The 17,718-nt window shown below is 43.3% G+C and overlaps 2 protein-coding genes across 3 annotated transcripts; both read left to right on the forward strand.

Moving 5' to 3' along the window:
* Positions 1-345: 345 nt before the first annotated feature.
* si:ch211-79k12.2 (uncharacterized protein LOC568844 homolog) lies at positions 346-3,702 on the forward strand. Its single transcript, XM_048260647.1, is given in 4 exon segments — positions 346-1,271; positions 1,562-1,862; positions 2,028-3,029; positions 3,032-3,702. Coding segments are annotated over 4 exon segments (2,001 nt in total). The 5' UTR covers positions 346-1,244.
* Positions 3,703-7,653: 3,951 nt separating this feature from the next.
* Positions 7,654-15,614, forward strand: si:ch211-79k12.1 (uncharacterized protein LOC568891 homolog). 2 transcript variants are annotated; one of them, XR_007195408.1, is made up of 8 exons: positions 7,654-7,803; positions 8,439-8,560; positions 9,133-9,349; positions 10,414-10,571; positions 12,181-12,325; positions 13,651-13,792; positions 14,813-14,950; positions 15,245-15,614. XR_007195408.1 is itself a non-coding variant. In XM_048260033.1 (7 exons), exons 1-7 carry the CDS (start codon positions 7,746-7,748, stop codon positions 14,898-14,900), a joined length of 930 nt encoding a protein of 309 aa, XP_048115990.1. In that variant the 5' UTR covers positions 7,654-7,745; the 3' UTR covers positions 14,901-15,614. The 2 variants fall into 2 exon arrangements, 1 of the variants encoding a protein (XP_048115990.1); XM_048260033.1 differs by having other exon boundaries at positions 14,813-15,614.
* The last annotated feature ends 2,104 nt before the right edge of the window (positions 15,615-17,718 follow it).

Genomic DNA, 17,718 nt, shown 5'->3' on the forward strand with positions numbered 1-17,718 from the left:
CTGGACAATTGCACTACCCTATCCCATCCATAGTGTTCTATTGCACTACCCTATCCCATCCATAGTATTCTATTTATATTTATAAAATGTACATACTGTAATTACACTTATGCATAGTCATATTCTACTGCACTTTATGCTGATCTTACTGCACATACACTTCTTTTTTACTACTCCTATAATGTTACTGTTACTACACTGCACATATCTGTACATACTGTATATATCTGTCTATACGGTTCATACTGAATATCCATATTTACTCTGTTTTTTACAATATTACTGTTAATACACTGCATATATTATTTTTATTACTGTTATAATGTTATTGCTACTACACTGCACATACGTTGTTCATTCACTGCTCTTACTGCATATCCATATATATTCTGCTCAGGCTACTGCTAATACATAGCATATATTTATATTTAATTTAGATTACTGTAAACCATACCACTTAACTGTATACTACTGTCTACACTCCACTATAGGCTATGTCTTCTGTTTATACTGCACCAGCTGTCTACTGTATCATGTTGCACTATCCTGCTTTTTTCCACTTCTGGTTAGACGCAAACTGCATTTCGTTGTCTCTGACTGCACACGTGCACAATGACAATAAAGTTGAATCTAATCGTAAAAGAATCTAATATGGTGTCAAGTAGGCCTACACCCTGGAAAAAATAACGTGGCACTAGGCTACTTTGTTTCGCAGAACTCGACAGAAGAAGTACATCTCCATGGAATTACGCTAGGACATTCGAAAAATGTTCTTCTAAGGAAGGGTAAGAATATCACAAACAAAGGCAGGCTATGAAGAGAGCAGCGGGCGAAGTAACAAGATTAAGACGACAACAAAAATATAACTTAAAAAAGGGATGTGCCCTGTTCACAAAATAGGGTGTTGGTGGTCCTCTCGCCTGTTGTCCTTTTAATATCACGCTGGCCTCAATATTATTCTTAGCCTATGTGGAGAGCTAGCGGGCAGGGGTACTCATAAGTCACATGACACCAAGGCCCGGAAATAAACTGCTGGTTGAACTTGACTGTGATAATAATGGCCATAACATCATAGAAATATGGGGGCGGAAACGAAAGAAGGAGCGGACAGCTCCCCACAGTCTAGCTGGCTAAAACGGGAAACAGACAGTTAGACTGTGGCCACATTAGACTGTTACAATTATACATTTGTCGTTTTACCACGCGACGCTTTTTACAGCCGATTTTGGACTCTCACATGCCAAATGGACAAAGACAAGCTTGCTGCAAGCGTGAGTACTTATTCCTATGGTAAAAGTAAATGTCAGATAACTACCATGCTGATGAGTGGGTTGATATTTTAAAACAACTCGCTCAGTTGTAAGCTTTTAAAGTGCGAACGAATTAAAATACATGTTCGTAAATATTTTTTAAGAGGACAAATATGCCGTTATGATGGACTATCCAAACTGTTCTGTCCGGTTCTCTCAAACACCGTGCTATGTCTAAAAAGGATAGCCAAGATTATATTGTTGCTTAGCTGAATCACCTATTGCGTTGTTCCTCTCGCCTCCCCACGCAGCGCGGTCCATGCTCTTGGTTGGAGATGCACCAGTTCATAGGGGACCTCATGGCCTCCTCCACCACGGCTTCGACCACCTTAACAGGTCCGCAGCAAGGAAAAGACAACCACCATCAACAAGAAGCACTGCGCTCTGCCTGGGAAACAGCAGGTCATGAGGCCCTGGGACTAAAAGCTATCCCAGCCTCCCATGTCCAGTCTAGACACCCCCATGAAAAAGGCACGGTAGTCTGTGGTCTGCAGCCGCTCTCCTTACAAGTGGAGAGGAGTGGGCACGCTAGAGAAGAGGAGGCACAGCAGTGTAAGTGACAATTTGTCTAGTAGTCACACAGAGTTGAATCAGTGCAGTCCGCAGGCTTTTTTGGTAATTGAGTTGACTGAATTGATAGACTGTATAGAGACAGAAACCTATCTCTCATCTTTCCACTTGTCGTGGTTCTCTGCTTTTTCTTTCTGTATCTCTCAGTTCAACACACTGGATGCAATTGCCCAGGCTGCCCCTTCTCCTCCTCTTCCTCCTCCTCCTCTTCTTCCTCTCTCACTCTCCAGACTCTGAAGCCCTTCAGAGGTCACCTGTCTTCCACCTCACAGCCCCAGGTCGCACGCCAGCGGCAGGCTAAAGACCCTAGCTCCTCGTCGGTCAGTCTCGGCCTGTCTCTGGGCCTTGGCCTCTCGCTTGATGAAGGCAGCGACTCACCCGGCGGTGCCAACCCCGAACAGAGCCAACCCCAGCAGCAAGATAAAGGGACAAACACCCAGAGCTCGACGGGCCCTGCCACCACTACGTGCTGCCCTCACCCTCACCCTGCACAGTTAGCCACCTTCCCGTGCCTGTGCTGCCACCGCGGCTTCCAGACCTGTGCCCAGCTCCTGCACCACCAGCAGGGCACGGATGCCCGCCTGACACAAGCCCACGCCCACGCGCACGCTCACGCCCATCACCACCACTACCACCACCACCACTGCCCGCTGGCGTCCTGCCTGCCCTGCCCGCAGCTGAGACCCCCGCCGCCCTCGCAGTCCCCCCCGCCGTTCCCCTGCCTCTCGTGCCAGCGCACGTTCCCCACCTGTGCCCAGCTGCTCCGCCACCAGCAGAGCCATGCGCAGCAGGAGGGTCTGCAGCAGACGCAGACGCAGCAGCAGCAGCAGCAGCAGCTACAGCACCCGTGCATGCACTGCAGCGCCTCGTTCGCCCGCCCCTCGCAGCTGCTGCAGCACCAGCGCGCCCAGCACGCCTCCAAGGCCGGCGGCTTCCTGTGCGTGGAGTGCGGCCGCGCCTTCAACTCGCACAGCAACCTGCGCATCCACCTGAACGTGCACACGGGCGCGCGGCCCTACGCCTGCCCGGACTGCGGCAAGAGCTTCAGCCAGTCGGGGGCGCTCAAGATCCACCGGCGCATCCACACGGGCGAGAGGTCGACGCTGGGCTTACTGCGGGCGCTTCCCCTTCACCTGGCTTCGTGGCGGGCGCCAGCGCGCATGCGGGGGCGGTGAAGCCCTACGCCTGCCCAAGAGGCGCGGTAAGCGCCACGCAGTCGGGCGCCATTAAGATTCACACGCAGCGCATCCACACGGGCGAGCGCCCGTTCGTCTGCGGCCTCTGCGGAAAGGGCTTCTCCAACCGCTCGGGCATCCGCTTCCACCACCGCACCGTCCACGGCATCGTGCCCGACCCTGGGGCCGAGTCCCGCCGGGGGCCCTCGTCATCGTCCTCGGCTCCTGAGCGCCGCTGCCAGAGCCCCGCGAGCAGCCTGGGATCCAACCCCGGCAGCAGCCCCTTCACGGAGCCTCACGACCTTAGCTCCAGCACCAGCCAGACCTCCAACACCACCACCGCCATCTCCCCGGGCCTCTCCTCCCACGCCAGGCTCAGCAGCGGAGCGGCCGAGCCCGACAGCCAGTCCCACGCCCGAGAGAGCGCTGGGGGGAGGCCCAGCTCCTTTGGTCCTGGTGGCACTGGCAGCTCCAAGCCTGGTGGTGGTGGTGGTGGTGGTCGCGTGGGAAAAGTGCTGGCGTACGCCTGTGAAGACTGTGGCCTTCGGTTCGCAGACGCCCCCTCCAGGAACAGGCACCAGTCCCTGGAGCACTATAGTAGTGAGGGTGGGGGGGGTGGGGTGGAGAGTGCCAGCGGGGCAGAGTGAGAAGAGTTAACGGGGTGGGGGTGAGTGTGGTGTGGTGGGGGTGGGGTGGAGAGTGCCAGCGGGGCAGAGTGAGAAGAGTTAACGGAGTGGGGGTGAGTGTGGTGTGGTGAGGCGGGGTGGGTTTTATGGCGTTTTAATCCCCTAATGTTGTCTTCCATGCAGCGCTGCATGGAAGGCACTAGGGTTAGGCAAGGGTTAGGGTTAGGTGCCTTGGAGTCGACGGTCGCAGAGCTGCCTTGAAGTCGACGGTGGGGGCTTAAAACACCATCGAGCGTGGGGTGGGGCATCTTTAAGTACTCTGCAGATAGGTGCCGACATGAGTGCACTGTCACTTGGCACGCACATCAGCGCAGAGATGTTTGACTGACAAGCATTTGATGGACAATGGATTTTATGGAGCGGCACCAACAACAATAGAACTGTATAGTAATCTACACAGCGATGGCAGCAAAGTGCAAAGCTGGTCTGGGGGGGGGGGTTGTTGAAGACAATGGAATCTAATGGAATGGTTGAAAGCGAGATAGATAGATACTTTATTGATCCTCAAGGGGAAATTCAAGATGTGCTGTCAAGGGGATGTCAAGGTGTGCTGCACTCATATCGACACCCATGTGCGTATGAGTACTGTATGGGACAGCTGAGTGGTATTGGTCCTTAAATTAGTCTGGGATTGCAATCAAAATTTGCACTTTAAAATGGCTCATGCACAGCATTCTAATACCATTGTGACTGAAATAATTTCAACTAAATGTTTTTTACTAAATATATTAGTATTGCAGTTCCCAGTCTTTTCACTAGGTAACAGTGTCAGAAATATTCTCCTTTCCCATACAAAATGTGTAGCGTGTACACATTTATTGTCAGTCTGTCTGTGTTATATCAATCTTTTTGATCTACATTGTCACCTTGATAGTCGATTCTCATCTTACGTAAGCCTGAAAATAAAAGCCATCTACAGGCTGGTTCTGTAGTCTTATGCTACAACAGAGTTCAAATTTGACATGTTGAACCCCTTTGTGCCTTTCCAGTTTGAGAAACTAATGCTTTCAAACATGTGATACCAATCGGTAAAACCAGCTGTACAATATGACACTGAACTTAATTGCTATGGTTTAAGGCATGACTGTTGGAGAGAGTAATTTTAGGAACATTTATGATTACATTTTTTTATATGTGATGGTCGTGGCATTTTTGTTTTTGTTTTCTAGAAATGTACGTGAGTTTTTAAAGAATCACGCTGATAAATAATGTTATTTTTTTTGGTTGTGTTTTCACATTTCAACCTTTGAATAATAATTAAATAATAACAATTCTGTAACCAAAAGGCTAGTTTGAAGTGTTTGTTGTATGTAATTGTAACCTCTGAATCGGATGTCAGTGACATTTACAAACCTCCCTTCAACCTGTGCGTTATTGTCTTTATGAATTACAGTTTATTGTACTGCATTTTTGCATTTCAGAACTTAAAAGCACATCATGCCATATTTACATTGAATTGCAATGCAGTGTTTTAGTAGTATTAGACTGCCATCTTGTGGACGTTAGTAGTCACAACCACAAAGGTCATCCATCCAGTATACAAAAAAAAAGATTATGTGATTGTTACATATTTTCAGTCTGCAGTGGTTATCTTGCCTCAATAAATTTACCAAAGCACTTTGATATGTGTGTTTTATATATTATACACATTTACTTTCATCTGCTGTAAGAGAAGTCCTCCATTAGATAATTCTTGACTCTTTTATTCCTTGACTTCATTGTAGCTCAATTGGCTTCATAACTTATCCATTAGTCCCATCCAGCACACTCCACTTCCTTGCTAGTTAATTTCAGATTTTTTGAAAAGTATTAAGCTATGGTCTCATAGAATAATTCAAAAGACTTTACACTCTGTGCACTTAGGAATCATCATCATTTTCACTTAAAAAGAAATAGGCCCATATATTGCACTCATATATACGTAATTCCGTTGTATAATTTATCTTATTTAATTCATAATTCTTAACATCACAAAACTGAAATAAAAAAGGCAGAAGACATTTTTTAAATTCTGAAATAGACAATGAATGGATTATTGATGTTTCTCATTATATTTCAAAATTCACAAGCTCAACTCATTCAGATTTTGGCTCCTCAACATTATAGCAATAGATAGTATGTGTATGTGTAAGAATAAGTGTAAGTGTGTGTCTGTGTTTGTGTTTGATCACAGGACAGATGAACACACCCTAATTTGATCTATTTACAGTTGTTTAAAGTTCTTGCAGAGAAAAAAATAAACATTAAATATAGATATATCTATATTAAATATAGATCCTTGAAAAAGCATCTTGAACAACAGTATGCAACAACTTGATACTTTTTAGTTATATTTTATGGCCACCTTTTGCATCATCTCCAAATTCATTTTGATGATATATGATACACACCAAGTCACCCAGCTTAAGCACTAGAGAGTTTTGTAATAGGCTATGGGTCTGACCTGTGAAAATAGAAAAGCTTTCTTAGCACAACATTGCCAGCTCTATGTCCAAAAAATATCAGTTTAGTATATCAGGAAGCATGTGGTAGTGCTGACTATGTTTTCCGTGCCTGACATTTTATAATTATAATGCACAATCGACCTTACACCTGTTTTAAAACATCCAAATGTACAAAGCTGTTTCAGAAGTTCCTCTCAGCAAGTTTACAGTTCTGATAATCTAATGCTTTCACAGGTCATTACAATAAAGCTGCATTTCGGAGTCTTGGCTCAAGCCAAAGGGGCTGAATTAATTTGATGACTCGGAGTCTGTGGAGACTTTGGATTTCCAGTGAGTGTGCAGTCACCTGAAGCCCAACATAACTCAATACCCAGCCAAGCCCTGTCCATACTGAAGCAGTTTGTCTGCAGCTCTCTTCCCCCAAGCAGGGTCATGCTTGTGCTTGTGAGTCATCAGAGCCTATCTACAAGGCAACGTTTTTCCAATAATAATGGTGGTTCTGGAATTATTTTCTCCATGGGTTAACAACACATCTCTAATGAATCAAAGCTGCAATAAATGATGTCTGCAAATAACTTGTTTTTGTTTTTTCTGTCTCAAGGCTGCATGGAAAACCTTTTGGCTGACACTTTGAGCGAATGTTGGATTTTTATTTATTTTTTATTTTTTTTAGAGGGGGGAAAGGTTAGATGAGGTAGTAGGTCGGCGTCAGTGTAATCCCCAAAATAGCCATTTTGTTGTAAAAGAGAACACCTCTACATCAAAATGCTATTGGCTTTGCCTCATCAATCAAACCCATGCGTTTGTTTTGTTTCACTGAGGTGCTCTCAAATGTGAATTAGAAAATAGCTGACGCATAGATGCATGCAGATTGATTTCATTAGGTGTCCCATTTATAATGTGTCAACTATAAATCAGATGAATACGGTGCAAAAGCATACTGACGTTTATCTATTTACGTTTATCTCCCCTCTATCAACGCTGACGAAAGGGGGCACAATGCGTATCATCATATTACATCGACGCTGCTCAGTAAGTCAAAATCAAGCAAGCATGCACAATAAACAACTCTGAATGTTGTGTAGCCTACCCTACACCTAGGCTATGACAAACGTACACTAAAGGTTTTCATGTATCCAGAACGCACATCTGTTAATTTCAGATAGGTCTACTTATGAATGACCTTGGGGAAACTCCATGATCCACTTTTACTTAGAAACAAGTGACATGGAAAAGTGTGGCGGAAGCATAGCCCTGCGCTAGTACAACGTTCCTATATTATAGGCTATATGTTACTAATTACCACAACTCACAAAATCGTTTACTTTTCTGCATTTTCCTACATATCTACATATCTGTCAGTCTACATATCTTTACTTATCTACATATGAATAAAATGATGTTCTTTTATGTTTCCTGTATGGCCAACTAGGACGTGCGCACATAGCCTATTAGATCCGCCCCCTTCTTTGTTGATAAATTGTACCAACACATTTTCGGTTTTTACAGACATCAACATTTGGAACTTGAGACAACACATTCTTTGACGAAATCGACAGAATGAAAGGGGTCCTGTTTTTGACTGCTCTTGTGCTTGTTCACTTTCAGATGAGCCATGGTAAATATGACTTCTTTCACATTCTGCTTTTAATGGCTCTCAAAAAAGTAAGCTACTAACGTTATTTTCTTCAACCAACTACACCTACAACTACAGACTAAGATGAAACAATGAATGTTTGCAGTCAAGTGTAAAGGCAACTCAATAGCCTACATATTAACAATGCCAAGAAATGTGAAGAAATTTTAATTTGACAGGTAGGGTACCATAGTTCATAGATTTGTATGAGCGCACTTTCTCTCAATATGGCACGTCCTGTACGTCTACATAATAAGTCATATCTAACTTTTAATTGCATACCTTGTAAAAGTAGCCCAGGAACATAGCCTTTACATAGCCTAAGTCATTTTAACTTCAGGGACCCTAGATGTCTTTTCTCTAGAACATTGTACTTCCACAAAATCTCAGAGGAACCATTGGCAACATAACCTTGCACAAAGGTTGATAGTTGTAAATCCCCTGCGTGACTTGAAAAGCGAACCAAAAATTACTGTGAATCATCTTCCTCCGAAGAAATCACATGGGATGCAATTGTTTCTGTTCTCAGTGTGTTCAACACCAGCACTGTAAATAATTATGTGACTGAATGAGTTGTGGTTCTATCTGGAATTGTAACTTTCCCTTGTCCACCACAGCCTCCTTGATTGTGAAAGGCCCTGCAAAGGCAATTGTGGCCGGGGATATGGTGACCCTGGAATGCTATGACTCCAATTCTACAGCTAACATGAGCCAAGTCTATTTCGAGAGGTCCTCAAAGGTGAGCCATCACAATGATGCGGCGTATAATGAATACCAACCTATGGGTGTGGTAGAGGTCAGAGTAACTTGTAAATAGCAGCAAAACAATTTAGTTATGCATTTCCTTGTCTCTCTCTTTTTACCTTTCTCTCTCTCTCTCTCTCTCTCTCTCTCTCTTCTTTCTCTTTCTCTTTCTCTCTCTTTGCTTAGCCTGGCTACTACCAGAACTAGACTAGAATAATGTGTTATCATATTTGATATTGATACAATGTAGTGTCACCCTATCTCCCAAAGATACCATTGTTTTGAATTTGCATTAATGTTATAAACGCCACCCTCTGAGAACTACATGTTCAGAAGTGTCTTCTAAGCCAGACAAGCCACTTCCTGTTTTTTTATTCAACTGTGTTGATGCATTTATACATACACAGTAAAGGTGTACAAGTCATTATGATCGGGTAGGGGATTTCAATGACGCAAATGATGCAAAACCGATACTGTTTTTTTTGTTCATTGATTTGTGTGTGTCTTTTCTAACAACTCCTTCAGAAAAGGGCATAGCCGTTTTTAACTAACCTCTCTTTTTCTCAGTTCTCACAGGGATGGTATCGCCTTGAGTCAGACAGGGATTACCGCGGCCACTATTTCTGCTCCTACCGTTACTTCGAGCTGAACCTTGAAGATGACCGTCTGCTCCTGACCACCTATGGCATACAGACCTACATGGAGGGGCTTTACCGCTGCGTGTCTGATGACGCTGCCCTCGGCTCGGACAACTCCTCCGCTCCTCTGTCCCTCACCGTCCACTGTAGGTGTACAGCTTTCAGCTGATCTGACAATCTGATCTGGCGTTTTTTTTAATCATCCAGGTTTTTGTTAGGACTTATGCGATTCTGAGCAGAAACCGGTTTCCCGCACAGGAATAAAACCTAGTCTTACATTAAAAGGAAACTTCAACGGAAATTTTCATTGAACAAAACAGTCTATAGACTACGCTTAATCCATGTAAGAGTCTGCATTTACTTTCTCTATATTAATTTGAGTCAGTTGGTTGTGTGACTCATAATCCTTTCTCCTCACTGAGTCAGATATGTTCACCCTGTATATGTTACCTTAGATAAAAATACACTTATGACTCCAGTGATAGAAGACTTATACACTCTTAAAACAAATATGTTGTCCCTATCTGGACACAGAGATGTGTTAAAAAACAATTCAAGTTGTCTTGCTTTCAATGCAAGTTGTGTTATTTTCAACACATATTGTGTAACAAATAAAAAAGGAAACAACACAAACTGTGGACACAGAGACGTGTTAACAAGAGAGAGACGTGTTAAACGCAAGTTGTGCTGCTTTCAACACATTCGTTTTAAGAGTGTACACTTGAGCTGATCATTTGGATGGGTCATGACAACAGGCTCTCAGTTCAAATGGGTCCAAGGAGAGCTGTTACATTCATTCTCACTTTCTCCTGGACAGCAGCGACTACCTTCTTATTTAGAAGAGTCAATGACGGGGAATTGCTGCGATAAACAGGGAGGGATGTAGATGTTAGGGAAAGAGAGAGAAGGAGTACCTGTTAAACTGATGTACAGATGGAGAGAAAATGAGTTATTACCTCAGCATTGTGTCATTTGTATGGAACAAGCCGAGGCTGACCGTTAGCATTGCTATTGATTGCTCCCAGAGGTAATTTGCAGGTAATTATGGTGCCAAGACTCTCCCAATTGTGCTTGATACGCCTTGAGTGCATTTGCGGAGAAGGCACAAGACGCATACCTTATGTGCATGCTTTCCTACCGGGATTTCTGACCAACCCACCCCATTATTCTCTTCGCTTCTGCCTTCTCCTGGCAATCTGTTTCTGTGTAGACATGCACGAGCTGTCATTCGCCAGGGACGGCCCCAGCAGTTACTACAACCGCTTCTACGACTCCGTGCAAGACCTGCGTGTGCCACTAGGAAGTGACGTGGAGGTGAACTGCTCCACCACAGCGTCTGAGACCCCCGAGTACTTCTGGCAGAAGGAGGTGAGTGAGAGCGCTGTTGACATCAGCTTTGGCTGTGGCCGCATTCGGCACTCTGCAGTGACGCCCAGCAGGGAAAGGGCAGAGAAACCGGCCAAACAGGGTTTTGTTTTCCAAAGAAAAACAGTCACGAGAGGTCTGTGCCCCTAAGCAAAGTTTAGTGAAACCACACACAGAGGCAGTGTTTATATACTCCAGCATGTGAGCTACTGTGGCACTGAACACATCTCGTCTGATATGTGTTATAACTACACATATATGAACCATGAAGGGACAGTGGTAAGATGATGCCCATTCTTACACATGATCAGTTTTTGGACTCAGATGATTTTCAGATTTATCATTTATCTAAAGATTTCAGGGTTTACAACATGTAAACACATGACAAAAGCATAACAGAAGCATAATGCATACACTATAATATGCTGTTTATTAAGCATATCGTCAGAGTTACATTATAATTACCCTCATTGCAAAAAGGGTAATTATACAGGAGTTTGAAGTGAAGTGGCATATTCCTATATCTAGAGTATATATAGAGCAGACACAGAAGAGCAGAATATCTGTGTAAGAGTATTCTCTTTGTATGAAGAAAGCTGTGAGATGACCTTCACCATATTTATTCAGTCTTAATCTGGCCCTATCCCACAGTGTGTGCCTGAAGGCTTAATTTCATAAATCATTGAATTATCAGTCTACTCTTTTGTTGATGTACTGTTTTGTGCCCTCTCACTATAGCTGCATATTGGTGCTTTCATTTCTGGTTTGCCATAGCGTGCTAAAGTGCTTAAATACTTACTGTGTTTACCATTTTACCATTGTGAAAGTAATTTGGGGAAAATGATTTTTTGCACAACATGGAAAATTATAGCCTAATGGAGAGTAGTTACCTGTGCATCCCTCTCTGTTGGTGCCCGTGAGACAGCACTAGGCAGAGAGACTGTTTTAGAGCGAGTGGATTAGCATACACAATGCTGTTTTGGCCAGAACTCTGCCTGTGCAGGAAATCCTCTTAATTCAATTCTATTCAAATTGAAATGGACTTTGTTGGCGAGTGGAAGAAATCTCAGAGTGCCAAATCATTAATATGGTTATGACATGCTGTGTCTTGTACACTGGCTTTTCCCCCTTTTCTTCCATCAGCCATTGTTTGCATTTGGTGGCTATTCCTTGTCTGCTTCGCATTGTGTGGTTATTTTTGTCCCTGCAGTGCTATTCTGTTGAGGCTCTCATTATTCTTCATAGTTAACAGTGTGCTGCAGAGCAATCTTTGTCTGAAACAGTGATCGAGGTTAATTGCTCGCGCTGGTGCTCATTGACATAACTTTGAACAGCTCTAATAACTCACCACCGAGATTGTGCAAAGTAGGTTGTTCTTAAAGTTCACTTTTTCCACATTCTCGATGCTCCATTTACTTTTCTCTCTCATTTTCTTTCCACCTCATTCTCCCTACCTCTCTAACCCTCATTCTCCTCTCTCTCTCTCTCTCTCTCTCTCTCTCTCTCTCTCTCTCTCTCTCTCTCTCTCTCTCTCTCCCCCCCTGACTACTTGTATCTTTCTTCCTCTCAATCCTTTCCTCCCTTTTTCTGTCTCATGCTAATCCCTCTGCAGGGGAGTGACTGGATCCTGCCATCGAAGACTCTGACGCTGAGGAAAGTGACTCCAGAGGATGATGGGACCTACACCTGCACCGCCAAGCACCCCAGCGTGGAGTCCCTCCGCAAGAGTCGCTCCTTCACCCTCACTGTCCTACCAGGTGGGTAGACCAATGACATTAGGGCGTCACCCTGACAGGGCTTTGGGTATGTGGAGGGTAGATGTGGCTTGTTGTAGTACCTTGCACATGGCAGATTGGGGAGGGGGAAGATACCATACATAATCAACTAAGTAAACTGTCACAGGTGTGTTGCCAGTTTACTTAGCTGACGTGACAGACTGTGATCCAGGAAGTGCAGTTGGAATATGTTAGGAAGTGCAGTTGATATATGTTAGGCCATTAATCCACATTGGGGAAAAAAACAAACAAAAGATTTACTGGTAATTGTCTCGAACTAAGCATAAGTCTGATTCATTTAGTATTAATATCAGTATTTGCATATACCTCTAAATACTAACTGCTGTATCCAACTGTAACTTCTGCTTCTTTGATTGAGTCAATTTGTGTGACTATAGTAGGATGAGTATATTATAGGCTATAGTATAAAGTATTAGTATTAGTATATGCTGTGGAGTTGAGATTAGTATACTAAAATATCATATTATATAGTACATAACATTAGGATTAGGATTAGTATAGAATAACTAGATTTAAACACAAATTCTAACCGTAAGCACATTCTAACATTCTAAGCATGATTGTCTACTCATATCCAAATGTGGACCTGGGAAGCAGTCAGAAATGGGTGATATATTTTAATGTCTCTTATGAGTGGGACTAGGCTTATGAGTGGGACTAGGCTTATGAGTGGGACTAGATTTATGAGTGGGACTAGGCTTATGAGTGGGACTAGATTTATGAGTGGGACTAGGATTATGAGTGGGACTAGACTTATGAGTGGGACTAGATTTATGAGTGGGACTAGATTTATGAGTGGGACTAGACTTGCTGAACCACTTTTTCCCATCCTGGAATCTATGTATTGTAACAGGATATGACAAATGTCCCTGAACTGATATTGACCTCATGATGTGTTTAAGAGAAAGTAATGGAAAGTTAGTGGCCCAGAGCCACGAGGTAAAATAGAAATATGACACAGTGCACGTAATTGCAATGCATTTAATTCAACTTCTGATACCAATCACGTACAATTAGAGATCGCAATCACCTTTCATTAGAGATCTGTTGAAAGATTAAAAGAAATGTAATTGAAGCACCTTACCAAGGTGATTATATCGCCAATATAAATTAGTATGCTCGCCCGCGATGCAGGCACTGAAGTCTTAATTACACTCTCTCTACACTGGAATGGATTTGGGAGGGTTGTCAGCGGTGGAGGAGTTGAGAGTACCTTAGGGAATACGCAAGGATGAGGTTGGCGCTGAGGTTGGCACTAACAGTGGTTCTCTCTGTACCACACACAGAGGATGCTGGCTGGTATGAAACCACGGACGGACGCATCGTCCTGACCGCCGCCGGGGCTGGCCTGGTCCTGCTGGTGCTCCTGGTCTCCATGACGGCCTTCCTCTGCCGCAGAGCCAAGCGCAGGCAGACAAAGGGACCCATGTAAGTGACTCCAGACTCCTCGCTGTCTCTCTTGTATGTGAGCTGTCTTTGTTTCGCCCCTTTTAAAAAGGCACTGTAACCACCTTGAGAAGGTTAATTGACTGTGAAGGTTTGAGTTGAAGGCCAAGTCATCTCTGTGGAGATGTCTGAGATGGAATTACACTGTTTCATATTGCATAATGGGTTTTAAAAGTCTCTTGGTTTCCCTGAGCCCTCTCTCTGCCAAATTTACCATCCCTCTTTTTAATGTGGCCTGGAGCTATTCCACTGGATTTCGCCTGAACGAAGGGTGGGGCTGATAAGGTTCAATGCAAATTATACTGAAGGACATACTGAAGATTCATTTAGTAGTTTTTGTCATAAATATTGAGATGAAAGTAATGCAAAGTTAAAGATGAACCTCATAGCTTACCACTGTTCATGTTCTAGTGGTAAACTGATAATGAATGAAACTTTTTAAAGATGAAATCCCCCTCATTGTAGGCCTATGAGCTTTGCTAGGTTCACAGGACTTAATCTACATTATTTTGTAAAGTACCTACTGATAAACCTGTCTGAATAAGTTGTCTTTTATATTCCTCTGGATGGCAACAACATGTTTTCAAATGAAAGCATCTTTATCACCTAAACCACTCACTTGTGGTGACTGATTGGTAGGTAAAATCATTTGGCCCATCAAGCTCTTCCTTGACTATTCTTAATGCCGACTGGGCTGAGCTAGTCATGCTAACTCTTCCGGTCTTCCTTCAATTTAAATCCTTAAATTTGTACAGCATCCTTTATTTTCCTGTGATGGTGTAAGAGGCAAAATTGGAAATAATATTAGTCATGATCACATCAGTGCCAGACATTGCCAAGTATCCTCCATGAAGGAGAAATTAAGGCCTACTGTGTGGAGTGGCCTACAGAATAACTGATCAGGGCTCTGTGCCATCTCTTTCCCATTCAAGTTACTCTTGAATTAATCTCTCTCCTTCTCTCTCTCATCCTCCTTTTGTTCCTCTCTATCTCACTCTGTAGTGATGACCGTTCCCAGACGAAGCCCATCTACAAAGGGAGCGTGGAGTCTCTTCCCTCCACAACTGGAGACAACCAGCCCCTGGTGTGAGGAGTAGTAGGGTGTAGCCAGCAGCAGGTTGAAGGCTGAAGGTGTATCAGGTGTGGTATCTGATGTGTGAAAAAACTCAGACAGGCAATTGATAGTTTAGTTATAGATGGGAATCGGGGTGGATGTTTATGGGAAGAGACTGGGTACGCTTCAAATCAGAGTATTCATAAGGATGTGTGAAAGCAAGCCTTTTTTTTGCCATGCTGTTTTTTTTCCTCTCCTGGTTTTTATCACAGACCCTGTCTAAATTCAATACGCAGGAGTGCTCTTCAACAGAAGGTGTGCAATTTTCTCTATATTGATTTTGCAGCTCGGAAAATTGAGATTCACACTTCTTCTCTCAGGCAGGGGGCTTCCTTGTGTGTCACATGTTTTCCTCCCTTCCTCTTCTCCTCCTGGGTGGTATCCTTGAACAGAAGGCTCTCCTTCAGTTGCTCTGCCGGTCCTGATGGCCGTTCTGTTATGAAATGGTGTGTCTCTTTTAGAAATCACTCCGTTGAAATTGAATTCTTAAGTGTGGTGTAATTTTATTTTTTAATGGAAATGAAAGCTGTAAGCTACCTGTGAGTTATCTGTTGCACTTAAAATGATGGAAAACTGCACCAATTATTCAAGATGCACTTTGACACTTTGCATTTAAGACTTTTCTGGAAAATTATGTACTTTTATTGCTTTTGTAATAGCAGGCTGCTTCAATAAAATATAACTACCCAAGTTTTGTGTCCCCATTGATTTGGGTTGAGTTAGGGCATTTCAAACAGACAGAATATTGACAATGGCTTGAGGCAGAATGCTCCATCAGGGGACATAAAAAGTAAATAAAAATCTTGGCTTTACCATGGACAATGTGCTCTAAGACCATGATCTGATTCTTTAGGTGACCTTGAGTCAATATTGAAGGGTAGACCTAATTAGTAATTTTCATACCTTTGGAAATATCCTGGTCTTGTTTGCAAGGTTCAGCATTGGTCAGCTGAAAGTGTACATATTTAGGCTGCTTGCACACCAAGCAACAGTGATATTAATTTGGTAAGGTTTTTGTACCTTTATGCTAGTCCATCGTGTGGGACTTTAAACAGTGTTTGTACTTTAACATCAGTAAAGCATTGTGCTTCGTTCAGCATGATAATCCTGCTCCTTTACTGCTAATGTTTTGAACAGCATGCAGGGTTCCCACTGGTCATGGAATTTCTGAAATATCAGGGAATTTTGGAAAGTCTATTCCAGACAAGGAAAGTAAGGGAATGTTCTAATTTCTGGGACAAAATCATGGAATATCAGGGAATTTTGTTGTAGCAGTTTAAAATTTACTTGACAAAATACATTAATACAAATATATTTCCAAGCAGAATTGGTGTATATTTGGTTACTAGCTTTACTGCTTATTTGAGTAGCTCAACTTTATTTAATCTTATTTATTCATCTTCCACAAGATTCTTGAATGCCACGCGGCTGCTCTGAAATCATTGGTCGGTATATTGTACTATTCATTATATAGTAAGTCATGGAAATTCAGTTTTTTTTGTTAGGGAAAAGTCATGGAATTTCACATTAAAGTGGGAACCCTGAGCATATACCAATTTACCTGGATTTTGCCCAGCCAAGATAACTCCTATAGCCTTGCTGCCTCTATGCTGCCTTTTTCCCCCCCAACATTATATGAATGATGGCCATGAAGTTTTGTGTTAGTGAATTAGCTAAACAGTGGAGTATCCAACCCAGCAACCAAACCAGCAACATGGACAAGCCCTGCAATTGCTGATTTGCTGCTTTCTGTGCTTGCATTCTCTCTCCTGCAAACAAAATGTGCGTTCCAAGTACAGTAGTGCATATGTTCTGCTGCTTTAAGTTGGACAGGTAAATTAGTTTGTTTATTTTACAGAAAAATATAAATACCCTCCTGTCATGCAGTTGTGGAGCTACAGTTCAGTGAAGGGTTGGGAAGTTATGGTAGGCCAACTTGGAGTGAATGTACACAAGGGAATTCTCTCTACTAGTAGCTGAGTAGACTGACAGTAGTCTGTACACCTCACCTGCAGGCACCACTGCTTTTTTGAAACAGGCCTCTTTCCGCGGCGCAAGTTTAAAACAGAGAAGTTCATTACATAGCAGTTATCATAACTGCTCTTTCATTGCGACTGTCTGCGGCATTTACGGTCGATTTTATACGATTTTATTATCAGCTTGCGGTTGACCGCCACCCGCCGTTAATAATGGTGTAGATGCGGCGGTTTAACAATGACACTCCATTAACGTCCTCACGCACCACAGAGCAGAACGGGCATTGTGTTATTAAACTGATTAATTCATAAGCTCCTTTTCACTCTGCCCCTTTTCTCACAAGAAACAGTCCATAGGCTACTGTTAGAGCAGAATTCGTTATTACAGTAACATCGACAAGTCACCAGCTTCCCACGTTTTAGCTGTAGCCTTAGCTGAAAGCATGCACAGGGCCAATGTTCAGTGTATGTGTCAAGGTGGGTCAGGCAGGCTATAAAAAAAAAACCTTGATGTACCGCAAAGCGATACAAAATATGACCGCCGCTCAGTCCTGCACATTCTCTCTCTTTGCAAAAATAAATAACGCTTGCCAATTTGTCTTCATCTCCTACTCCATCCCCTACTCTTGTGCGTGGGGACGGAGTGTTTGAGTGTGTGCATGTGTACGTTTGCTTTTGTGTGTGCTTCTCTGTGTGTGAGTTTTCGCTTGTGAGGGTAATGGGGTGTGTGTGTGTGCCTGCATGTGTGTGTCTTTATGTGTGTGTGTTTATGCGTGTGTGTGCATGCGTGCGTGCGTGTGAGTGTGTGTGTACCTGTG

The sequence above is a fragment of the Alosa alosa genome, chromosome 13, assembly GCF_017589495.1.
Source record: "Alosa alosa isolate M-15738 ecotype Scorff River chromosome 13, AALO_Geno_1.1, whole genome shotgun sequence".
Taxonomy (NCBI): Eukaryota; Metazoa; Chordata; class Actinopteri; order Clupeiformes; family Clupeidae; genus Alosa; species Alosa alosa.

Bases quoted from the DNA above. Each gene is read 5' to 3' on its own strand.
- si:ch211-79k12.1 (XM_048260033.1), top strand. From the start codon at position 7,746: ATGAAAGGGGTCCTGTTTTTGACTGCTCTTGTGCTTGTTCACTTTCAG. The intron at 8,561-9,132 runs GTGAGCCATCAC...TCTTTTTCTCAG, and splicing joins ATTTCGAGAGGTCCTCAAAG to TTCTCACAGGGATGGTATCG. The intron at 10,572-12,180 runs GTGAGTGAGAGC...ATCCCTCTGCAG, and splicing joins AGTACTTCTGGCAGAAGGAG to GGGAGTGACTGGATCCTGCC.